General features: G+C 40.5%; 3 protein-coding genes across 3 annotated transcripts in view; 2 read left to right on the top strand and 1 right to left on the bottom strand.

The window, feature by feature from the left end:
* The window catches only part of LOC135078788 (protein 5NUC-like), a 45222-nt gene extending 42330 nt beyond the window's left edge, over positions 1 to 2892 (top strand). The window contains exon 4 of the mRNA XM_063973337.1: positions 490 to 2892. Coding sequence (XP_063829407.1) covers positions 490 to 1902 — 1413 coding nt within the window. The 3' untranslated portion in view covers positions 1903 to 2892. The remainder of the gene's footprint in view (positions 1 to 489) is intronic.
* Positions 2893 to 4550: 1658 nt separating this feature from the next.
* On the top strand, positions 4551 to 7019 carry LOC135078618 (protein OSCP1). Its single transcript, XM_063973147.1, has 2 exons — positions 4551 to 6126; positions 6214 to 7019. The coding sequence occupies exons 1-2, from the start codon at positions 6015 to 6017 to the stop codon at positions 7017 to 7019; spliced, it is 918 nt and encodes a 305-aa protein (XP_063829217.1). The 5' UTR covers positions 4551 to 6014.
* A 2669-nt stretch (positions 7020 to 9688) lies between these two features.
* On the bottom strand, positions 9689 to 26137 carry LOC135078616 (uncharacterized). The gene is made up of 11 exons (XM_063973145.1): positions 26065 to 26137; positions 25433 to 25639; positions 24818 to 24973; positions 23486 to 23586; positions 22787 to 23071; positions 19313 to 19491; positions 16642 to 16781; positions 15467 to 15648; positions 14472 to 14664; positions 12955 to 13422; positions 9689 to 12664 (listed from the first exon to the last, which is right to left on the bottom strand). The coding sequence occupies exons 1-11, from the start codon at positions 26135 to 26137 to the stop codon at positions 12438 to 12440; spliced, it is 2211 nt and encodes a 736-aa protein (XP_063829215.1). The 3' UTR covers positions 9689 to 12437.
* Between the last annotated feature and the right edge of the window lie 20 nt (positions 26138 to 26157).

The following is a 26157-nucleotide window of genomic DNA, read 5'->3' as shown; positions in this document are numbered from 1 at the left end:
ATGTATTAAGTAATAATTAAAAACATACATACCTACTTACAATAAAGTGAAAAGGTATCACTAATTAATTCACTGTTTAATCACGATTTGGCTAAAATAGTTCAACAAGGATTAGTTATTTAAGTTGCGCCACATTTTTGGAATTTAAAGAACAGAAGTGGTAAGCAGATGGTAAAAAAATAAAAATATTTTATCAAGTTAATAATACCTTTTAACACGTGTGAACCTTATCACTCTACGGTGTGGCCCTACATAAAGTACAATCCTGGAAGTGAGTTTTTTGTCGATAATTAATGATGTACTTTCACCCACTTCCGGGATTGCACTATAAGCAGGGCCACAACGTATAAATACCTAAGTATGGAAAATGTACATTGACTCTACCGCTCTACTTCAATCCAGTAGATGTTTGTTTGTTTGTTTGTCCTATATAGGCAGAAAGCAGAATATTTCTTAAAATCCTAAATCATTATCATTTTCTCATTTCAGTCTCTCGGGAACCACGAATTCGACGAGGAAGTCGAGGGACTTGTGCCCTTCATACATAACGTAACGATTCCTGTATTAGCTGCCAATCTCATCTTGGACAAAGTACCTGAACTTGAACATGAACCAAATTTACATAAATCCATCATCCTATTGGTACAGGGCGTAAAAATTGGAGTGATAGGATACTTAACACCAGAAACCAAATATCTAGCTCCAAAAAATAAAGTAGAATACGAAGAGGAAATTATCGCTATCAGACGGGAAGTAGAGGCATTGAAAAAACAAGATGTTAAAATATTCATTGCCCTTGGACATTCAGGTTTCATTAAAGACATTGAAATAGCAAAAAATGTCGAGGATATAGACTTAGTGATCGGGGGTCACTCGAACACATTTCTGTGGAACGGATTTACAAACGAAAAGCCTGAATATCCAGAGGGACCATATCCTACCATGGTGGTGCAACCATCTGGTAGACGGGTGCCTGTAGTGCAAGCTTACGCGTACACCAAATACATGGGCAGGCTACATTTGGTATTTGACGCAGATGGAGAAATCGTAAAATACGATGGAACACCACTATTACTCAGTCAAGATGTACCAAACGATGAAGAACTTTCAATAACTATCGACCGTTATCGTACCGAAGTAGGCAGAATAAACAACGAAGTGATAGGAAGTTCTTTGGTAGGTCTGGATGGAATATGCCGCATCAAAGAGTGTAACATGGGAAACTTCATCACGGATGCCATTTTGAACTACACTGCTAGGTATTACCCTGACTATTCTGACGTGAAGATAGCGGTGGTTCAAGGTGGCAGGATTAGGACTTCGATAGACCAAGCAGCGAAACCAATGAAAATATTGAGAGGGGATTTAATTACAGTGATTCCTTTCTCGGACACGTTAAGCATAGTGACGATGAATGGGACGGTGTTGAAGCAAGCCCTGGAGCACTCGGTGTCGACGTGGCGCCTAATCGACAGCACTGGCAATTTCCTTCAGATGTCTGGCATACAAGTGACATACGATTTAGCAGAGCCAGCGGGATCTCGCATCATAGATGCAAAAGCTGCATGTTCTCAATGCGGAGACCCTTCAATTTCTGAAGTAAAAGACGACTACGTGTACAAAGTGTTTATGCCTTCATTTTTGGCCGACGGTGGCGACGGCTACGTTATGTTTGAGAATCTAACAAAAGAAGTTATTTCGTTCGACGAGTTGAAGTGCCTCTTCGATTATTTAGGCAAATATAGTCCAATAAAGCCAGAAGTATCAAATCGTATTACGCTACTGAATAAGGACAAGCTTAAAAGTGAACCTCATAGAATAAATAATAATACAAATAGATTACTTGCAGTACCTAGTACTATCTTAAGTATAGTTCTGTTGTGCAAAGTATTATACTCATGATGATTAAGCAAACTTATTTACAATTAGGGTAGATTCATAATGTGAATTTAGCAGTATTTGTTTCTCTCGCTTGTACTAGTTACCAAAATTCAAAAACAGTGTTGAGAAATATTCCAGTTGAAATCAAACCAAAAATATTATGTAAATTAACTGTAAATAACAGATGTAGATACTTTTATGAGCAACCAGTATAAATAGAAAAAATCATATTTATTTTTGTACATTCCTAATCTAAATTGCTCTAAAGCAAATGGTATTTAAAAAAAAGATTACAAGAACCATTTCCATTTCATTCCTATAACAACCTGTAAATCTGTTATTATAACAGACCACATTCCCTACCAAAATATGGGGCATTTATGTAAAAGTTCATGTGATCTTAGTTGATAGTTTAGCAATAACTTTGCAGTTAAAGTCTACTTATTTATCTATCTATATAAATAAAAATGAATTGATGTTCGTTAGTCTGATTAAAACTCGAGAACGGCTGGGCCGATTGAGCTGATTTTGGTTTTAAAATGTTTGTCGTAGTCCAGGGTAGGTCTAAACGGTGAGCAAATACGCGCGCGATATTGTTTTTCTGTGACAGACATAATTCCACGCGGGCGAAGCTGCGGGCGGAAAGCTAGTATGTAATATAATTTACATGTACTTACATAAATGTTAAAAGGCTACTTTTCAATTGACATAAATTATAAATACTGTTATTCATAGATTTCAATGTGTAATATTATTTTGTTACCGCAATGTTATTTTTTTATTAAATCTTCTTAATTCAAAGAATTACAATTTTAACAAATATCATGAATAAATTAAATAGCAATTGAAAAGTGGGCCTTGAATAAATAGATATTTAAAGTTAGATAAATTAATCTCATTTATCATAGACTCTTTTTTACTTGTGATTTTTAACTGTTGCCAATTTTTATTTTTGAAACTGAGAACAACTACAACTTGTTACCTATGTGAACAAATGAAAAGAAAACTGAATTTTACGTCTTTTATTTTATCTCGTTACATATCATACCAAAGATTAAAAAATTACAAGCAATTGTGATCTGCTGTGCCTTATGATCAATACAGTTTGAGTATTATTTACTATTCCTATGTTCCCGATTTGGCCGACCACGTATATAAAAAACACCTGGCATGATTCTAATTTGTCATATTATACTGAGTAAGTACGACGTGATTAGCGAGATATGCTGATATTCATAAATCCATAGAGAACACGATACATTCATCATGCGCCGGTTTCTACTAGTAAATCCAATACAAAATATCTTACATTAATGATTACATAAAAGCTTTTTGCATCATAGCTAAGTACTTACAGCCGGTATGACAAAACGACGCCGAATCCATTCCTGAGTATATTCATTAGGCGAACTAACCTAAATAAAATACATACAACCCAATTGAGTTAGCTGCACACCTCGCTGGAATGTGACTCACCCTCGCACTCACCGCACAACACGTCAACGTGACGTCACGGCTGCCAGGTGCGCAGTTAACTCCACGGGGTTGTATAAAACAAATTACTTACATTACTAAAATTATACACTTTAAACAGTCTCCTATTTAATAAATATGGCACCATTGTAAATCATTAAATTAGATTTGATAACTTTAACTTGATACATTTTAGTACAAAACAATATAATAAATCAATATTTGAATATTAATAATCAACTTTCAAGGAACTCGAATAATTTGTTGTTTTTTCAAAACACATTAAAAGTATCTATCTAAGTACAGATCACCAAACTACAGGTAACATTATAACAATAAAATACAACAATATTAAAAATTAAGAAAAACAAAATATTAATAATAATCAGAAATACACAATCTAGAATAATTACCATAATATCATCGAAGAAATCGATATTCGATAATATGACGGTGGAGAAATAATATCCGATAAAGTGGTCCAGAGGCAGTGTATTTATGGAGATATAATAAAGCGAACGCCATATTTTGAACGTAATTTGTTAGACGAGAGAATACAAGATTTTAGAGCCTTCAAATCAAATGCAGAGGTCAGAGATTAATAACACGAAGTTAATAAAAAAACATTTCCTAAAAAAGTAATAACAAAACATTTTCAGTACATATCACTTAATCCTAAAAACTAATAATAATGAGTATGTTTCATTTCCAAATTACAATTTGGGTGGTGCAGCATTCCATTCCACTTGCTGGCTGTAACCATAAGGGACTAACCCACCAAATATTTGCAAGCACTGCTTTATCGATTCCTGACAGTCCGAAAGTTCCAAGCAAGGAGCATATGGCTCGAGAACCTGAGCTATCTCACACAAAGGCTTGTATATCCTCTCCGCTGTCTTCAAATCGCCCTTCTGAAGATTATCCAAAGCATCAGTATTTAAAATATTATCTTTGTGCTTCACAATCGCTGCAGGTAAATTTTTGGCTCGTTGCATTGTAAAGTGTGTAGGCCAATCGTTCACGCAAGCTTCACAGAGGCATGTAAACTTATACTGGAACTTGAGGTTTCCTTGACGTGTTTTCCGGTCATCAATTGCGTGATGGGCACTGAAACGTAAAGAAGACATATTTAAGAATCATTTCAACTACAAATACCAACATAATAACACTGCAAAAATAACGAAACTTACCCATAGTTATCATAGAGTTGCATCCCTTTCTTAATCGGTCTTAGAGCAACTAATGTCATCCGGGCTGTTCCCAATCTGTGACACCTCACTACGTTTGGAGCACAAGAATGATTCAGTAAACTGTGAAAGGCATATGGAGCACTTCCAATGTTGAACTCATCAACGAAATTTCCTTCAGCTGACTCCACATTTCCACTTATTCCATGCATATTAGTAGCACTCGTCATTATATGATGAAGTAAATTACCAGCTGCATATTTCCTAATATTATCTTGTTCCTCTTCATTGTCACTTTCTAAAAACTTTGTTTTCTGTGACAATTGCCATAAAAATACAGCTGCAGTAACTGCCTTTTGAAAAATATTGGATATAGATCTCTTTTCAATATTAGATGCCAAAGTATGTATTGAGGTATAATACTTTGAGTCATATACCCATTCATTGTTTACCTTAACATGACCTCTGAATTCTGAACCAGCATTTTCTTCTGCTTCTTGAATGGTTTTGAATAAACTGTCCCAGTCAGCGTGGTCATTTCTAGCTTTTATTACAGTTCTAAGAGCAAGAAGCTCTAATGTAGTAAATTTCAACTCTACAAGGGTAGCCATCAACGGACATTCAATTTCATGGTAATCCTTCCAGGCACTATCTTTGCATTGAACGCTACAATATAACGAAAAACAGCAGCTGTGACAAGGCAACAAATTCAAGCTTCTGGAGAGACAGTAACTGCAAGTGAACAAATATTGATGTTTCAAGAGCAGCTTGAAATAGGGTTCTTCTTGTATCAGAATATCACCAACTTTGATGTCACATTTTGCTACAACATGCCGTCCCATTTCATTACTGAATACAACTTCCAGCTTCGAACTGGCACATGGAAATCTTGGCATCTGTGGGTCTTTTAAGGTAAGCAATTCACGTATTTCAGGGCTTAACCGTTCAGATTCTGGAGTAACTTTATCTATACATATTGACTTTCTTTTATTTAATTTGTCAGTTAACTTCTCAGGGTATTTCATTGAGAAAACAGTGTCAATATCTTTAATACATTCGGCCCACTTTTCTAATGAGGAAAAGACTGCAGATCTGTTAGCTAGGGCTAGACAATAACACTCAGAATGTAGAGGTGCATGAAGCAAAGATAGATTGTAATACTGCCATGCACCGTAGTTATCGTTTCGTTGGTACTTTTTGTTGCCTTGGTTACGGTAGTATGTAGACACTTTTTCACATTTTTCAACGTCTAATATTTTTGGGAAGGCCTCCAAGCCTTCAAGAATATCATACACTATCAAAACCTTGTCATGTATATCTTTTGTGCATATTAATTGCTGTGATATTGAACGTATTTTACCTTGAGCGTTTAACTTGGCAAGAACGCCTTCATAGCAGGAATCAATACTCATGTTTATGTGTGTAGAAAACTATTGATCTTACAGTTACTCGAGTCCAAGACAGTGGTGCACAATGTCTCACTTCGCGACGCCTTTTATAGTGGTAAATCTGGGTTGTGAGATGGTGTATGTCATCGACCAGCGCTTGAGGGCACAAAATATTACTCTGGATAAATCTGAGAGAGGTTAGATTATCGTCCACCTGAAAAACATAAAACTAATTTAATATACAATGTTTGGGTCGTAAAACTATGTTTTTATATCATTTGCAGTGCTCACCGATGTGGTTACAGTGCTACTTCATCCCAAACTCCTGGACGAGCTATTTATACCGCAGCCGGTGGCCACCCACGTCGTCATCAAGCAACTGCTTCAAGATATATCGGCCACGTCTATTATGAAACTAGACGACTATTCCATGTCCAAATTATGGGATTTGATGACCATGATCTTCAAATGGCAGCTTTCTGTAGCAACAAACCAAAATATTTTTGACATTAGCCGGCGACACTTGAGAAGTGTGGCCACACTCATGCCTCAATATTTCCCAAAATGTATTATTGAGCAGGCGATGAGGAGATTTGAATCTTTAGCCCAAAAATTCACTGATGATGATTACAAATCGCTGAGCAACACCTTGATATTATGGTTTTCTGAATATCATACAAAGATTTCAGTTTTACTGAGATTGGGACTTCAAAAGAAAGATGGAACGTTTAGTTTGCCAGCAACAATAAATTCAAGGATATTACAAAATCTCGGAGAAAACATTTACATTTATGACAATAAGAAAAATCCTGCCGATGAATATGAATCTAAATGTGCTGATACTTGCGAAATCAGTTGCCTCCTTGGGACAATAGATCCTACGCCTAGCAAACAGGGAGTCATTGAGTTGCACCTGCCTATCGAATTCGGGAAAGGACTTGCTAAGAAAACAATTGAACTTCCAAGAGATACACATTTTGAGAGCATTAGCACTAATGTTAAAATAAAGAATACAGAACTTACATTCACTCCAGATATTCCCAAATCGACACAAGAGGACTTGCTGGATATGCTTCTCGAAACAGAGTGAAATAGTACCTACCATAGTACTCAAATAAAATCAATATTACGACTTGTTCCACTTATTTCGGGAAATTCCCGTGTATAAACTGTCCGACTCTACAAGATGAGACTTCTCTCTCACCAGAATTTCTATAGAGTAACGCCCGGTTCACACATGTCTCCGTTTTACTGTTCCGTTTTATCGTGTCCTTTTTTTGTATGTATTACTGTATACAGAATACTGTGTCATTTACGAAGTCGCTCATACAACTACATACGCCATCGACGAAAAAACGGAACAGTAAAACGGAGACATGTGTGAACCGGGCGTAAGTCGCTGTCTCCGCAATAACGGACCGGATATAATAACGTAAATCCCCCGCTCGTGAGGGTTTAATTTAAGGGTCAATTCTTTAACACTGGTGTTATCTTTATAACGAAGTATTAAATCTGTCCTTGCTAGCACACTTTGGAAGCATTATAATCGATTTATTATAATGCACAAAAGCATTAAACACAAGCAAATGTGCATAGTTGGGTTTTGCATAGGATCCTACCATTTAAATACACAATGAAAATCAAAATTTCAAAAAATACTTTATTACAATACTTAGCATTAATTTTACACTCGCCGATTTAAATTAATCGCCACAAAAATTTACACAAAAAACTTATTTGATATCATTTTCAATAACAATTTACACATTAGGTATACTTAACGATTCATTAGTAATTTAAACCAGCGAATGTAATAATAAACAACAGCCAGAATCACTTATTAAATTACGTTCATTTGACAAATACCTACTACCATAATTAATTTACTGAGTTCATCACACATCACCACTATCCTTATGAAATCTGCGAGAGAAAACTACAACTTTTAAAGAAGTGGTGGTATGATTATGAAACCTATTTAAGTAATTATATCACATGTTAGATATCAGTAATAGGGAAGCGGACAACTTGAAGACCTAAAATGTATGTGATATTTTCATACATCATACAAATTCTATTAAAAAACAGTATTTTTCTAATTCATGGAAAATATCACCACTCTATTGGTGTCCGATCCCCTATTAATATTACTACATTAGTAGTCGTTTTTTTAAGGCCAGCAATTTGAAATTAATGAAGGCCAAACAAAGATTATTAATTTATACAACCATTTAAACAACAAAATAATATTACAAAGCAAAGGAATGAGCTTGAATGCTACTTTGAAAACTCACTTTTTGGCAAATCAAAAAAATTAATAAAACATGGAGTTAAATTACGACTAGTCAAATCAATACGTCACAATAATTCTCAAAGTAACAAACAATGCTATTAAAATAACCTATAATAAAAGTCAACCTAAGGTCACCTATGTGGACAAAAAATATAAAAAACGTTACAAAAAAGTCGATTCTATTGAGATCTCCAAATGACCAAATACAGACTTGTAACATTTTCAACAAAAAACATGTGGCAATAAAATAAATGCTTTAAATTTCCGGTTTTTTAAACTATGAGGCAATGAGGATCATTTCGATTTTGAGCTGTGAATGCAGATTTATAGGGCTAAGAAATCCTTAATACACAGTCCAAAAATTTTTGTTCTACGACAAAAATTGACGAAGTTATGGCCAAATTACTAAAAAAGTTCACTGACCGCCCGGCGCGGGGACGATGACGTCATTATATCCGATCCGAACGCTGCCGGCGTACTGCGTGGATAGAAAATATTTTTTTCTAGCCAAACTATCAGTTTTAGAGAAAAACTTGTAATGACATTTATTCATCAGAATAAAGTAAGCTATCGATAGGTAATTTTAAAAAATAGAAATTGTGAAAAATAACGCAAAAAATCCATACGCTCATACGATTCAATGGAACGCAGAGACGCGATTGGGGTCTCCGCGGTGGTATATTTGGCGATTTATTCAAATAAAGTGTTCATAAGTGTTGTCTTCTTCCAAGTAAAATATAAAAATGTATAAGTATTAATAAATTTATTTACTTCTAACAATAAGGTATAGCTGAGGCAGATACACTCTGCCTAGGCTACAAGACATTGCTATGAAGATCATTTCGATGTAGGTACACGCAATACCTACAATGAGTACTGCAATGGGCGGGCCAGCTGCTGCAGGAAAGGACAGCTGCTCCCTCCTGGAAATCTATTTAATCTTAGCCTAGAAGCTGGGTATGACTCCCCCCCCCCCTCTCCCCAGGTCATAAGCTGGGCATGACTTCCCCCTCGGCCAGAAGTTGGGTATGATTTACCCCCCCCCCAGGCCCGAAACTAAGTATGACTTGACCCCTCCCCCTCCCCCCAGGCCAGAAGCTGGGTAAGGCTTGCCCCTCCCCCAGGCCATAAGCATAAGCTGGATATGACTCCCCTTCGGCCAGAAGCTGGGTATGACACCCCCCCCCCCCCCATGCCAGAAATGCCAGAAACTGGGTATGACTTGACCCCCCCCCCCCCCCCTCCCCGCAGGCCAGAAGCTGGGTAAGGCTAGCCCCTCCCCCCAGCACATAAGCATAAGCTGGGTATGACTCCCCCTCGACCAGAAGCTGGGTATTACATACCCCCCCCCCCCAGGCCCAGAAACTGGGTATGACTTGACCCCCCCCCAGGCCAGAAGCTGGGTAAGGCTAGCCCCTCCCCCCAGCCCATAGAAACTGGTTATGACTTGACCCCCCTCTCCCCCAGGCCAGAAGCTGGGTAAGGCTAGCCCCTTCCCCCAGTCCATAAGCATAAGCTAGGTATGACTCCCCCTCGGCCAGAAGCTGGGTATGACTTACCCCCCAAGGCCAGAAACTGGGTATGACTTTCCTCTCCCCCCCTCCCACCAAGGCCAGAAGCTGGGTAAGGCTTGCCCCTCCCCCCAGGCTATAGGCTGGGTATGACTTATCCCCCCCCCAGGCCAGAAACTGGGTATTATTAGCATCATATTATGTATTATTATGTTCAATACAAACAATCATTAAGTTACACTCACCCCAACCGCGTCTCCGCATTGCATCGAATCCTATGAAAATGTGGTTTTTGGACATAGCGATACCTATTTTTCACAATTTTTATTTTTAAAAATTACTGGTCGATAGGTTACTTTATTTTGATGAATAAATGTTATTAAAAGTTTTTTTCTAAAACTGATAGTTTAGCTGGAAAAAAATATTTTCCATCCCAATAGTACGCCGGCTGCGCTCGATTCGGATATAGTGACGTCACGCGGCCCTGCGTACGTTGACTTTTAGCGGCAAAAACGGCCTATGTTTATTACTTAATATCTTCGTAAGTAATGGTCCGATTTGGATAATTCAAAAAGATATATCTTTCTTATGTCTTAAAGATTAACGTAGATACTAGTTTTATTGAATTTTCTACAACAGTACTGATCCTCATTTAAAATTATGTCCAATGACAATTAACAATAAAATTTAGTAGCAAACCAAACCAAATATTTCGCATAGCAACAGCACATCATAGTAAAAAATTTCGTTGCAATGTGGCTCTTGTCAGCACTACATAAGTTGCAAATGTTCAGCAGATGTGCCTTCGTCCGTGTGCCTATCAACCGGGTAACATTACTACTCGAAGTGTTAGTAATCTTTGTCTATTTATTTACATACTAGCTTTCCGCCTGCGGCTTCGTCTTTTTTGTCTGTCATAGAAAAACGTTATCGCGCGCGTCCCTGTTTCAAAAACCGGTGTAAAAACTATCCTATGTCCTTTCCCGGGACTCAAATTATCTCTATGCCAAATGGCAATGCCAGATTTTGTATGGAGAGTGGCGTCTTTTTTTTTTCGCGCGGCCATCGATCAAACTTTGTTTTTTGATTACAAAATAGTGTAATAAACCAAACTTACTATGGCATGTATACCTCTAAACTCAGTCTGAACTGAGTTACGAGCATTAGAAGTTTGATGATTTTCATACTAGATTTGCTTTTTGTGCGCAAGTTTTGTAAGAAATTGCAACAAAATATTGCGCTATTTTTTATTGCACTGATTCTGCTCCATACTGATGTCTGGAGCCTTTAATGGATGGTATTGTTTGTTTACACATACAATCTCACTAGTTTGTTGCAATTTCTTACAAAACTTTGCGCGCAAAAAGCAAATCTAGTATGAAAATCATCAAACTTCTAATGCTCGTAACTCAGTTCAGACTGAGTTTAGAGGTATACATGTCATAGTAAGTTTGATTTATTACACTATTTTGTAATCAAAAAACAAAGTTTGGTCGATGGCCGTGCGAAAAAAAAGACGCCAATTTCCGGCATTGTCTTTTCATCAAAATCGGTTTGGTGGTTTAGGCGTGAAAGAGAGACAGACAGACAGACAGAGTTACTTTCGCATTTATAATATTAGTATGGATTCCCATTTAGGGCTTGCGCGCACGGGTGACTTGTCACCGTGACAAGTATCTTTCTCTTTTACACTTTTATAAAGAGAAAAAGAAAGACAACGTAGTACTTATTCTTATCTATGGAGAAATATACTGTCACGGTGACAAGACACCCGTGCGCGCAATCCCTTGAATTCCCTTGGAGTGGAGGCCAGCGTCTCAATATCATTATAATTATAAGGTTACCTACTGTCTCCCATTATTCCCGTTAATAAAACGTAGCTACTCAACTGTAGGCATACACTTAGGCTCGCATTTTTCGATCCAAATTGAAGCAAAGGTTGAAAAGCTTGTGATTGGTCTAAATATTGAAATTGAAACAATCAGTCTTTAATCTATTAGGGGCCTAAGAATAGGATAGCAATAAAGATAATATAAAAAAGTATACTAAAAGGGAAACATTTGTTACGACCATACAAGACCTTATGCAAACTGGAACCCAAATGTTGACATTAAGTCCCGTAACAGTACTAATGCAGTAAAATTAACCTTTAAACTCATCTCAGCGCATTCCTGCGCCCCGATTGCGCTAATTTCTAATGTCTCCAATTCGTTCGCGTTTCAATTCCAGTCACACCCTATTTTTATTCCAGCTAAGCTAATATACCTACATTTCGGTATCGCGATAAAGTTTACGCGTAAACAAAGACGAAACAACGAATTTATGCACTTTTCATTAAAAGTCCGAACACCTTAGTCTTAAACTAAAACACAGCAATTGTTTGACTAGCGTGTGAGATTTTTCTCACACGCTAGCTTTCTGTCAGCTTTTACTTTTACTCAAAGGCGCAATTGCGCTTCGTTTACGTTACAACTTCGTTTGTAGCTGTCAAAATGACACCGTGATACGATACGATTTGTCAAAATATTTAGCGCAATCGGGGCCTTGATCTTGGACACAAGCTTCAAAGCCTTTTCAGCAGCTTTTTGCTTCAAATTGTTTCAGACATAAACTAGAAAATTTCTAGTAGCACAGTTTGATTTTAATATTACACTTCACCACTTTTTGTCACATGTGTAGTCACGTCAAATTCGGTTACAATGTGTTAGAGAAACCTCGAGTGCACTCTGGTGGAATTTGGTGAGAAGCTGCTATCTGGTGGCAGCATACTCGCGTCTCCGTAAACTGGTGATGACGGCCCGTTGGACGCGAATGGGCTTCTAGAGAACGTTCTGGAACGATTGAAGGTGGGCGTCGTCTCGGCCGGCAGAACGGTTTGCACCGGCTCCATTGGTAACCGGATCGGTGATTTTCTTTGCAGTCTTGCTTGAACTACAATAAAAAAAATGAATTAATATAACATATTCATCATTTTGGGCTACCATAATCAAAATATAAGTCATCTTACTAAAGCTGAAATACATAAAATTAATTTCAAAGATGCGAAATATTTACTTCTCTAACTTAATTTTGCTAGCACAAGTCATAGCTTATAGCATAGCTGCGTTGAATGAATGAATTTCACCCCCACTCCTCTGTTTTTTTGACTTGACTCGGCTAATTTTCGCATAGTGTAAATCCGCCAATATAAGTAATGCTCTGCTTATCATAATAATACTCACTATACATATACGCCACAGCAATAGCAGCGACGGTCATCAAAGAAGGCAAATACGGCATCAGTATTGAGAATAGCGCTCCCAAAAGAGTCCCGCAGGTGACGTCACATTCTCTCTCCACCTCCACTTGAATCTCTTGCGCTGTCAACTTCGATTTGACGTTGACAAGGCCTACGCCACAAGTAGACGCTTCGTTTTTGACAACAACGAAGATCTCTGTATCTTTGTGTGTTATATTCAGTTTCAAGCCAGGTGATGTTGTGAGTTTGACTAGTTTCAGCGCTCGGGGATGACCGGTGACGGCGAAAGTGGTGGGGGGTTTGAGGAGGGAGACTTTGGAATGGGAGACGGATATTTGGGGGAGGAGGAGGACTTTGGTGCAAGTTCTGGCGACGCCCCATTCGGCGCACAACTCCACTTCGGAAGCGTCGGTGATCGGCGCGGCTGGGATGATCGAGCAACCCAGTTGACCTAAAAACATATTTTGCTGTTATTACAAAGTCCAAAGCCATACCGTTCTTTTATCATACGGCAATAATGTCTATTCTGTATCACTTGAAGTAAAGATTGTTGCATAACTCATTCGTCAATAATGAATATGTCTGTTAAACTACACAGGTCTTTAAAATCAATAAGTCGACTATACAGGGTGGAAACGATAAGTGATCTCACTCGATTATTTCTAAACTACACAAGATATCGAAAAACTGGTAACTGATCCTGAAAGTGCTTCAAGAGCTCTTTCTAACGGTATCAGTAATAGGTTACAGAATTAACGGGATCTATTCGAAAATTCAATGTTTTCAGCCTCCATACTAAATGTATGCCAGTCACACAAATTAAGTGTTGATTTTTTTTATTAAATAATAGACACTTAAAATGAACTCGTAAATTGCATTCTTATTTAAAATTATTCATGGAAAACATTGGTTCTAGGCTTTACTTGCTATAATATTATCAAGACATGAGTGCCATGACATGACTGTGGCAGTATTAAATGTATGGAAGTTGGAAACATTGAATTTTCGGATAGATTCAGTTCATTTTGTAACTTATTATTGGTACCGTTGAATAGAGCTCGTGAAGCACTTTCAGGATCAGTAACCAGTTTTTGGATAGCTTGTATAGTTTTAAATATTCAGTGATTTTACTAAATGTATGGAAGCTGGAAACATTGAATTTTCAGATAGATCCAGTTTATTTTGTAACCTATTATTGTTACTGTTGGATAGAGCTCGTTAAGCACTTTCAGGATCAGTAACCAGTTTTTCGATATCTTGCATAGTTTAGAAATAATCGAGTGAGATCACTTATCGTTTCCACCCTGTATTGGCAAGATAATGACTATGTAAAATGTATGGGAGAGCCACTTTTGACAGCTCATAAAACGTATGTCAATTGACTAGAGTATCAACTACTCAATAACATAAGTTCTGTTATTCAATCAGAATCACTGCGTAGCACCTCTACGCGCTTTGATGGAATAGAAAAAAAAGCGGGATCAATAAAAAATGTTTTACCATTGATGATGTCCAGCACAGGTTTAGCCATATGCGGCGCCTTGGTCCGGCACGCGTAAGGCAATTCCACCTCGACTCCGTCCACAGCGTATCTTTGTTCTTCTGAACAGAGTAAAGGACCGCCAGTCAGTAGCGAGGCTTCGATCGTGAGTGGCACCATTGATGATGGCCAGTCGCCAGGCATGAACTCCATCTGAAGAACAAATATTAGTAGAAGCATGACATTTTATTTGAAGAAAGTTATGTAGTAATACTTGACATTTAATTTAATTCTATTAATTTCTATTAGCGTTTGACAATGGGCGGAGTCAAAATAAAATCACCCGTTGTGCATGTCAGTTGTATCAATAAACAATCAATATGCATCAATCGTACAGCAGCATCAAATAGTTCGTAACACGCAGTGGCCAAAAAGTTCACAACACAAGTTATTCCAAATAAAGACGTGTTGAGATCTTTTTAGGTACTTTCGGTGTCACGAACTATCTAAACGAAAAGTACAGGCGTCAGCATATCAACAAGCTCTATGGGATTTTATATGTGTCATTTTGCAACGAAATTAGAAGACTACCGGTATCAGCTGAACGGTGACCGTGAGCGGTGGTCTGTCGAACCGCAGTGCGAGTTTGACAATTAGTAATAATATGCCACAAGGCGTGTTTTAAATCTCCCCCAACATTATAACCTCGGTTACAACTAACTCACAATAGACATGTTGACACTACCAATCAATTGACGTACTTTTTAAAACTGTCAAAACGAAACTCTCCCATAGATTTTGTATGGCACTACAAGCAAGTGACGTCACTATTTTGTCAACTCAAATAAACTACTTTTTTCAATTACAATGCGACCAAAAATCGTAATTTACAGGTAATTTAAAATTAATTAAGTTTTTAAGACCAGAATGAAGTGTCTTTTTAGAAAAGTTGTGATTTCTAATTAATGGGGAATGGTGTCAAATTGTCTATTCATTACCTAATGAAAGTACATACCTTGTCGAACGGTATCTGTTGAACAGTAGCCGTAAGCGGCGGCCTATCAAGCCGCAGGGCATGCTTAGCGGCGTGGTCCCGCGATAATAAAGCTAGTGACACGCCGCTACCGGCGTATAGACTCACGCCTGGTGGCGCACGCCAGCCCACGCCTTCTAGGCAGATCGCCCAGCCGCCGGTCGCTGCGAAATACATACGATATACACTCAACATCAAATAAACCGCACCTTCCGCGACGCGAACTTTAAAGATTTTCTTTTGACACAATCATGGCGCCCCAACAATATTGGTGTTATTTGAAAGCCCAATAAATATCCTTAAAGAAAAACACATTTAATTTTTTAATAAATGATTAACATATACCATAAATGTGACTTGAAAAAAAAACCTCACTTTGGGCTCACCTCTGGGAGCAATTAGACCATATTTTATGGTTATAAAACCACATAATGATCACATCACACGTGTCCTCTTTAACAGATGGATAGCGATTAATCCCAACTTAACAGTTTTATAGCCATCAAATTTGGCACAAGCGTAACTACCTATTTTTTTAAGAAGTGACCCTGGATCCTTCAAAAGACACATTTTTGGGGTAAAAACCTTTCTTTTAATGAAATTAAGTTTAGAACTAGGCTTTTAAATGGCGCCAATATTGGTAGGAAGTAGGGATGCATACGTTTGAAAGTGCTTGTCGCGGGAGGTGCGATTTATTTGCTGTCGAGTGTATTATAACGCCTGTATTCATACATACATTTAAATGAAGCAGCAAATCGAACGCACTGCGTTGAATAGAGCTCTGTGATTGGTTCGTGTGTCACCCCGTGCTCCACGCGCTGTGAGACTTCATAGTAATGTTTGTGAATACGAGCGTAAGTCTACACTGGAATTCACTGCCCGCTGCTCTTTCCCGATACGTTTTATTTAAAGTTCTGAGAATATAAAAACCTAAAAGGCTCTAATGCGAACAGCTAGACTGGAATTCACTGCCCGCTACTCTTTCCCGAGCATTATAGTCCGGGCCTCTTCAAAACGAGAGTGAAAAGCGCTTACAGAGCAATAGATTGCATCTCACTTAATATCAGGTGTGATTGCAGTCAAATACCTGCTTAGTGCTGCATAAAAAATCATACAGGTAGTTTAGAGATATGAGTATTTAGTAATTTTGAACATACCGAGAGTCCTGGATGGGTGTGCTTCATTCCCAGCGAGCCACACCTCGTCTTTGACGGTCACGCCGCCCGCCGAGCCTTGGAAGGCCGCGAAGGCACCCGCCGGTTCCAAGTGCGTGATAAGGAGTTCGTTGCCGAGGGCACTGCAGAAAAGTATAAAAGAAACATCAGTAAAAGATAAATAATTGAAACTATTTCTACGTGTAATTGTACTGCTATCTCTCGCTCCACAGAGTAGGAGTGGGGAAAAGCGACATACACACACCGCTTTTACCTAAAGCTAGAGTAACCGGAAAACGCAGCGTGTGACGTACATCTACAAGGTCGACATCGTAAAGGTAGCAGGGGAGCGCTGGACGGAGGCCGCTACCAATCGATCAACATGGAAAGCATTGGGGGAGGCCTATGTTCAGCAGTGGACGTCCTATGGCTGAAATGATGAGAGTAACCACTCACCTATCAGCCGAACTAGGGCAGTGATGTTACAAGCGGCGTGATAAGCTCGCGGTGTAAAGAATTCCGCAACACCGATACCTCTAGCACAGAATACATAATAGTAGCAACAGAAATTGCACTCCTTTGTGTAGGATCAGATGCCGGCATTTTAACGGTAATAATAATAATGCAAAATATCCAACGCACATGGTGCATTCGAAATCGCACCTTACTACTACGCTCACAAGAGCGCTATTTTTTTGTGTTCAGAATTGATCTACCTCACAGCTCAAGCGTCAGGGTTGTATAAGCAAAGTAAAATAAATAAAAACTTCATTTTAAGAAGCATTTATTGTATTTACGATTGGTAAACTTTAATCTAGTGGTGTTTGTATAATCGTACCATCTCTAAAGTACCTATTAATAAACTTCAGTGTTACGATAATTCGAAATTGGACAAACAGTTTTAAAAGGTGTAGTGTCGGAAAATAGACACGGTAAAGTAAAAGTTAATGTTTTTATTAGGTAAAATATTTTTTTTGCTACAGTTTTTTGTCATAAGTATTTCAAAATTATTCAAAAAGTGTAGTTTTTTAAATTATTTAAATCACTACAGTTAATTATTATTTCTAAATATTACGATTTTCCATTAAAGAAGAATAACAGTGCTGTTGGAACAATAAACCTTGATTTCAACGATGATCGACCGAGCGTGTATAGAAATACGCGTGTGCTCACAGGCGCGTCACGGCGCGTGGCGGTCCTGACTGATTTGCAACTTGAAGTTGTCGCGCGCTGTAGGTAATTATCTCGGCCGGCATAGGCGAGTGACGGAGGCCTGCCTCTAGCTCCATTGAGCAGTATCGGGTCAAGCGTACATAAGCGGCCTAGAGTTCCGCATCACCAATCAAACCTCAACCTCTCGCTTCACCGAACAGTTTGGGGTAATAAAGCGACATACACGACGCTGCTGTCTTAAACTAGGGTAACTCACCTATCAGCCGCTCGCCTGACGTGAGCGAGCTTCGGAGCTAAGGCGGTGACGTTAGCAAGCGGTGCAATTAGCTCGCGGCCTAGAGAGTTCCGCATCACCAATCGTACCGCCACCTCTAGCTCCTTTGTTATGGTAGGGTAAAGCGACATACTATAACACTACTCTAGGGCTACAATAAAGTGCTAACTCACCTATCAACCGCTCGTCTGACGTGCGCGAGTATCGGGGCTAGGGCAGTGACATTGACAAGTGGCGCGATTAGCTCGCGTCCTAGGGAGTTCCGCACGCATCACCAATCGTACCACTGCCTCTCACTTCACTGAACAGCGTGAGATAAAGCAACATACACAAGACTACTAGGTACTCTTAAACTAGGTTAACTCACCTATCAGCCGCTCGCCTGACGTGAGCGAGCGTCTGAGCTAAGGCGGTGACGTTAGCGAGAGGCGCGATTAGCTCGCGTCCTAGAGAGTTCCGCATCACCAATCAAACCTCAACCTCTCGCTTCACCGAACAGTGTGGGGTAATAAAGCGACATACACAACGCTGCTGACTTAAGCCTGCTGCTGTCAAAAAAAGCTAGGGTAACTCACCTATCAGCCGCTCGCCTAACGTGAATGAGCGTCGGAGCTAAGGCCGTACGTTAGCGAGCGGCGCGATAAGCTCGCGTCTTCGTCTGCGTCTCCCGTCGGCCAGTGGCGGCGTAGCATGGGTTGGCACCCGGGGCGATCACCCCCCCCCCCCCCCCGTCTCAAGTTCTAAGGCACCCCCTGGTACCCCCCAGGATTTTGGGGTTACTTACCGATTCGAAGATTGAAAGACAATCGCACCCCCCTCCCCCCGTATCATGACATAGACCGCAGATTTGCCAGTGAGTACTAATCTGCGCGACACTTGTGTCACCCTCTGATGCTTGGCACCCGGGGCGGACCGCCCCCACCGCCCCCCCCTTACGCCGCTACTGCCGTCGGCTCCGCAGTACAGTAGTAGTGGGGTATCGCGACATAAACAACGCTGCTGTCTTAAACTAGGGTAACTCACCTATCAGCCGCTCGCCTGACGTGAGCGAGCGTCGGAGCTAAGGCGGTGACGTTAGCAAGCGGCGCTATTAGCTCGCGGCCTAGAGAGTTCCGCATCACCAATCGCACTGCAACTTCGTCTGCGTCTCCCGCCGGCTCCGCAGAACAGTAATAGTGGGGTATCGTGACATAAACAACGCTGCTGCCTAAAACTAGGGTAACTCACCTATCAGCCGCTCGCCTGACGTGAGCGAGCGTCGGAGCTAAGGCCGTGACGTTAGCAAGCGGCGCTATTAGCTCGCGTCCTAAAGAGTTCCGCATCACCAATCGTACTGCAACTTCATCTGCGTCTCCCGCCGGCTCCGCAGTGCAGTAGTGGGGTATCGCTACTTCTACGTGAATGACCTATGTAAAATAAACAAGTCTAATTAATTATAAAAGTTCGGAATCTAAAGGCTAGTGAACATGGCATACTATTAAGTTACATTAAGGCCGGGTAGCAGAGAAAATGGCGAAAATGAGGTTTTCATTTTTCATTTTTGAGGTACTAAACAGTAAAATTAAAGGCTAAGATTTTTATTGGGCATAGTTGAGGATATTTTCTAGGGCTATTAACGGATGGAAACACGATTTGATGAAGTTGACTCGATAGAATAAATTCCCAAAGTTACCTCTATTCGTTTTCTATTTATGGTTTTATTTTTAAAATAAGCGATTTGAGATTCTAAATCTTTTACTAAACTAAAGTTCAGAAATAACTTGAGGGCTTTTAACGGATGAAATTTTTATATTGCGTCTTATTTAGTTACTATGTTAAAAAATGTGGAAAAAATCGTCCATGACGGCTTGGACAATCTCAATCAGTCGCGCGGTGGCGCTTACGAAGGACGGACGCGTGTCAGTTTTTTGGACGTGACAGTTCGCGATTTGTCAATATTTTTGACAATGATGACTTTGATGAGTCACAGTATAATAATATCAGTGTTACTGGAGAAAGCTTAAATTTTTGATAATTAAGAATTATCAATTTTGTCTACCTATTGAAATTTAAATCGTTCGCATCCTTTTAAACGAAGACTCTACTCATGATACATAGTACATTCCTCAAATATGAGACAAAACCAATGAGTTAAAATTACATTTTAATAGTACCTACATACAATCGTCTTACACTCTTTAGAAGAGCACACTGACACAAATAAATAATAAAAAATACTGTCTAAGGTCTGTAGCTAAAGGTCTACGCTGCAAGATGGAAGAATCTTCTAACCAAAAAAATAAAACCGACTTCAAATGCGTGAACACAAAAAAAAACTAAAAATTAAAAATATTGCGTATAAAAAAGTTCATCCCCAATTTTCCACCCAAGGGGGTGAAATATTTTCTTCAAATTCGCATGAAACCACCCTTTTGATAATACCTATTCAACAAAAAAATAATCGTTCAAATTGATTTATAATCGGCGGAGATATTGCGTATAAAAAAGTTCTTCCCCAATTTTCCACCCTTGGGGGTTGTTTTTTCTATTATTAAATTTAAATGGGACCACCCTTGAGGTATTACCTATACGCCGAAAAAAGATTTGTTCAAATCGGTTCATAATTGGCGGAGTTATCGCGTAACAAACATAGAAAAAAAAAACATACGGGTCGAATTGAGAACCTCCTCCTTTTTTGAAGTCGGTTGAAAAGATGGCAGATGCAGCAGATGTCAACGGATTTAAAACTGGAGTTGATGTGACTCCTTGTAGACTTGAGTCTCTAGAGCGTCCCTTCCTCCACCATGCGTAAGAATTTTCACAGAAATACTATCTAAGGTCTGTAGCTAAAGGTCTACGCTGGAAGATGGAAGAATCTTCTAACCAAAAAGATGGCAGATGCAGCAGATGTCAACGGATTTAAAACTGGAGTTGATGTGACTCCTTGTAGACTTGAGTGTCTAGAGCGTCCCTTCCTCCACCATGCGTAAGAATTTTCACAAAAATACTGTCTAAGGTCTGTAGCTAAAGGTCTAAGCCGTAAGATAGAAGAATCTTATAGCCAAAAACATGACAGATGCAGCAGATATCAACGGATTTAAAACTGGAGTTCATGTGTATCCTTGTAGTTTTGAGTTTCTAGAGCAGTGGTTCTTAACCTTTTAGTCATGAGGGACCATTTTACCAAATTTCTGTCTTGTCAGGGACCACCTCATAATCGGTCAAAACCAGTTTGACTGCAAAAATCAGTTAAAAGTGGTTTTGACCAAGGTGTGCAAGTGCACATCGTGGACCACTTGGAATGCTTCCAGGGACCACCAGTGGTCCGCGGACCACCGGTTAAGAACCACTGCTCTAGAGCGTCCCTTCCTCCACCATGCGTAAGAATGTTTCAAAAATACTGTCTAAGGTCTGTAGCTAAAGGTCTAAGCTGCAAGATGGAAGAATCTTCTAGCCAAAAAGATGGCAGATGCAGCAGATGTCAACGGATTTAAAACTTGGAGTTCATGTGACTCCTTCTAGACTTGAGTCTCTAGAGCGTCCCTTCCTCCACCATGCGTAAAAGTTTTCCAAAAATACTGTCTGAGGTCTGTAATAAAAATCTAAACTGCAAGATAGAAGAATCTTTTAGCCATTTATGAGCACTCGAACGACATAAAATAATATGATACATTTATGTAAGGGTATTTTAAGATCACAAAGTTGGCAACTCCGATAGTTGGACGAAAACCAGCGCAAAGACCCTATCCTGTTTGACACCTATAATAATTGACAATAGCTGGCTCGGCGAACTTCGGCAAACTAATGTGTGACGTGAAGTGCCAAATCGCGGAAAATGTCGGAAGAAATACATGAATTTGCATGAATTATCATGAATAATAATAACCACTTATTTACCTCTCAGTGTCTTCAGGCAACTTAATTGTGTGTTTTTATTATTATTTAGGCAGTTAAATACTGCACAGTATTTTTTACTCAGTATTTTTTTATTTTTTTCCATAATACAAGAGTACGCGTGCGTGTGTCAATGCTCGCTCGTATCTCGTATGTGACGCCTTGTCGAATCGCCTCCTGTAGGTGGGCTATCGTGCGTGTTTTGTTTTCGATGTGAACTCGCGGAGATGAACAGGCCTGGTTATATTCTATATTTATTCGATTCTAAAATATATTCCCAAAAATTTTGAAAGTTGTTTTAATTTGTATCACTTGGATATGATTTGTATTAGAAAGTGCTGTGAGTGTGACGCTTGAACGGAAGGAAGTCAACCTAACCTAACCAACTGCGTATTTCTAAACTGCGTATTTCTATACTGTGTAGCCGCGAGAGCTCTTTGGCGCGCTGTCTTCGGCGAAGTATTGCGCGCGCAGATTTTGACAGCGCGAAATACCTACTTTAGCAGAAATACCAAGCCTTAATATGTATTTTTTATTTCTTTCCTAGTTTTGTTTTTCGATCACTACTGAACTAAGCGCTTGACCATGACCATAAGAGACCATGAGGGACTTGCTTTTTTATGCACGTTAATGACTATACATAGCACTTATACCTCGCATAAAAAATGAATTAGTACTAAAGTCCCGTCGCCGAGTAGATAGAATTGCGTACAATGACCCCCTTGCTGTGTGATGGGCGGCCGCAGTAAGTGTGCGGCAGGATAGCAATATAATTACGCGCGAGCGATAAGGATGGGTAGCTTAGTTAGATTAAACAAAAGGACTCACAGTTTCTCTGTAAATATTGTTCCTCTCATCCTTATGCTGAGCCACTATAACGCCGTGTCCAGGTTTCAGAGCCTTCAGTTCTCCATTGGCACTGATTTCAAATGCGCCATCTTGGTACGCGTTCCAATTGCCTCTCGGCAACGACTTGAGGCGTAGTGTGGAGCCGACTGCCACTGCAAGGCGTTCGGATGAAGACAACTCTTTGGGTAACCCTTCTACTGAGGCCCGAATGTCGGATATGCCGAGGATCTCGATGGTACTGTCCCAGGATCTTGTTTCTGCTGCCTGATAAACAAAAAGATTAGAGTTATTAACAATTCTTGGTAAGGATATAGTCTTATAAAAATGTGACAATGTAAATAAATAATAATAATAAATAAATCTTTGGACAATTTCACACAGCGCCAGCTAGCCCCAAAGTAAGCAACTTAATGCTTGTGTCATGGGTGCTAGCTTAACGGATATACTACTTATATACTTTTTTTTTTTTTAAATACATACATATTATACATAGTCACACCCAGACCCGTCACAGAAATTAAAATTCATCATTTCAATTTTCTGCCCGGCCGGGAATCGAACCCGGGACCTCTCGGCATAGTAGTCCGTTCTGAACCACTACACCAAACGGCCGAAAAATCAATGTTAACCACGAAAGTAGCAAGTAACAAGTAAAGTAGCAAGTAGTATAAAAATCACCTGTCCCATATTCCGTACTCTGACGTCGATGGTGATGACTCCGGGTTTCAGAGGCACAACACGAACTGACAGGCCCTCAGCCACAGATCTTTCCAGCAAATCTGTAAAATAGTAGAATACCCTTAGTTGCACGGACTAAGTCGAAAAATATTTAGTGATAAATTGACTCTGTAAGTAAAACCAAAACGTCATCTCTATAGTCTGGTCCGCGAGCACGTAGAATTTTGTCCAATGACCCCAAGCTACCCATCCTTATCGCTCGCGCGTAATTATGTTGCTCGCACACTCACTGCGGGCGCCCGTCGCACAGTCGCGACAGCTATATAATTACGCGCGAGCGATAAGGATGCGTAGCTTGGGGTCATTGGACAAAATTTTACGTGCTCGCAGACCAGGCTTTAGCTGCCGAGAGCCTGCCGCGGCCTAGACAGACTGCTTGCGTTTTGGGGTGATCAGGTTGGGCAGAGTACGCCGTGCGTGTTTTGTTTTCAATGCATACTTGCGGAGATGAACAGGCCATAAGTAACTACTCGTAACTAACCGTCAGCATGTGTAGTATACAGCCTCGCAGCAGTAGGGTTCTATAAGTAGCGTTTGGAACAAGCGACGAGTAATTTTTTCTGCCAGCAGCGGGTAATTAATTGATTCGCAATTCTGTCCTGCTTCCTCACTTCACTAACTGTGGATAGAGTCTAACTAACCGTCAGCATGTGTGGTATACAATCTCGCAGCAGTAGGGTCGCGCACAGACCACGTGAGGCGGGGCAGCGGCATCAGTGACGCCAGCGCCGAAGCTGGTAGTCCATTTGCTTCCACCCATATGGGGCCCGGAGACCCGACTAGTAGACTCAGGCTCAGGGAGGCTGGATATCGGGATTATCCGGGTAGCGGAACGAAAGAGCAATGCCGAGCGAAATTGCGGACTGTCTGTCCATAGACGCGGAACTAAGTAGTTTTTTTTTAAAGATTATTAGTAATTTGTTATTACACAAATTACTAATACTCCCGTTAGCCCCTCGTGCTAAGCTAAATATGCTTGTATCACAAGCGAGCTCACCACAATAGTCGAGCGGCGGCGGGGACCGAACCCGCGTTCTCCGGATTACGAGTTGGCCAGTCCGACCCCTTCTCCGTTCGGCTATCGTGGCTTTAGTCAGTTGAGCGATTGTAGACTGAGTAGACTATTTTCTATAAGTAGCGCTTCGAGCAAGCGACGTGTATTTTTTCTGTCCGCATCGAGTAATTGATTCGCCTGCGTTCTCTTCTCCAATTCTGTCTTGCTTCCTCACTCCGTCATCTCACTTCATTCACTATAGATAGAGTCTAACTAACCGTCAGCATGTGTGGTATACAGCCTCGCAGCAGTAGGGTCCCGCACAGACCACGTGAGGCGGGGCAGCGGCATCAGTGACGCTAGCGCCGAAGCTGGTAGTCCATTTGCTTCCACCCATATGGGGCCCGGCGACCCTACTAGCAGGCTCAGGGAGGCTGGATATCGGGATCAGCCCGGCAGCGGAACGAAGGAGCAATGCCTATCGAAATTACGGACTGTCTGTCCATAGACGCGGAACTAAGTAGTTTTTTTTAAAGATTATTAGTAATTTGTTATTACACAAATTACTAATACTCCCGTTAGCCCCTCGTACTAAGCTAAATATGCTTGTGTCACGAGTGAGCTCACCACAATAGTCGAGCGGCGGCGGGGACCGAACCCGCGTTCTCCGGATTACGAGTTGGCCAGTCCGACCCCTTCTCCGTTCGGCTATCGTGGCTTTAGTCAGTTGAGCGATTGTAGACTGAGTAGACTGTTTTCTATAAGTAGCGCTTCGAGCAAGCGACGAGTATTTTTTCTGCCAGCAGCGGGTAATTGATTCGCCTGCGTTCTCTTCTCCGATTCTGTCCTGCTTCCTCACTTCACTCACTATAGATAGAGTCTAACTAACTAACCGTCAGCATGTGTAGTATACAGCCTCGCAGCAGTAGGGTCGCGCACAGACCACGTGAGGCGGGGCAGCGGCATCAGTGACGCCAGCGCCGAAGCCGGCAGCCCATTCGCTTCCACCCATATGGGGCCTGGAGACCCGACTAGTAAGCTCTGGGTGACCGAAGGCTGGATATCGGAATCATTCGGGTAGCGGAGCGAGAGAGCAATGCCTATCGAAATTACGGACTGTCTGTCCATAGACGGTAGTTGAGCGACTGTAGACTGAGTAGACTGTTTTCTATAAGTAGCGCTTCGAGCAAGCGACGAGTATTTTTTCTGTCCGCATCGAGTAATGAGGGCTATCGTTTTAGCGCTCACCAGTTAGCGCCACTGTAGAGTAAGGTCCTGTCACTTGCTAGTAGCGAAGACAGTGGCATCAACTGGTGAGCGCGAAAGTGGTAGAAGGACTATCGCATTTGCACTCATCAAGATGGCGCCACTGTAGAGTAAGGTCCTGTCAATCGCCAGGGGTGCCAACTGTTAAGTATAAAAACGATAGCCCTCATTGATTCGCCTGCGTTCTCTTCTCCGATCTGTCCTGCTTCCTCACTCCACCACCTCACTTCACTCACTGTGTATAAACAGTCTAACTAACCGTCAGCATGTGTGGTATACAGCCTCGCAGCAGTAGGGTCGCGCACAGACCACGTGAGGCGGGGCAGCGGCATCAGTGACGCTAGTGCCGAAG

The sequence above is a fragment of the Ostrinia nubilalis genome, chromosome 15 (assembly GCF_963855985.1).
Source record: "Ostrinia nubilalis chromosome 15, ilOstNubi1.1, whole genome shotgun sequence".
NCBI classification, from domain to species: domain Eukaryota; kingdom Metazoa; phylum Arthropoda; class Insecta; order Lepidoptera; family Crambidae; genus Ostrinia; species Ostrinia nubilalis.
The sequence above is the reverse complement of the archived record's forward strand: the minus strand, read 5'-3'. Positions and strand labels throughout refer to the sequence as shown.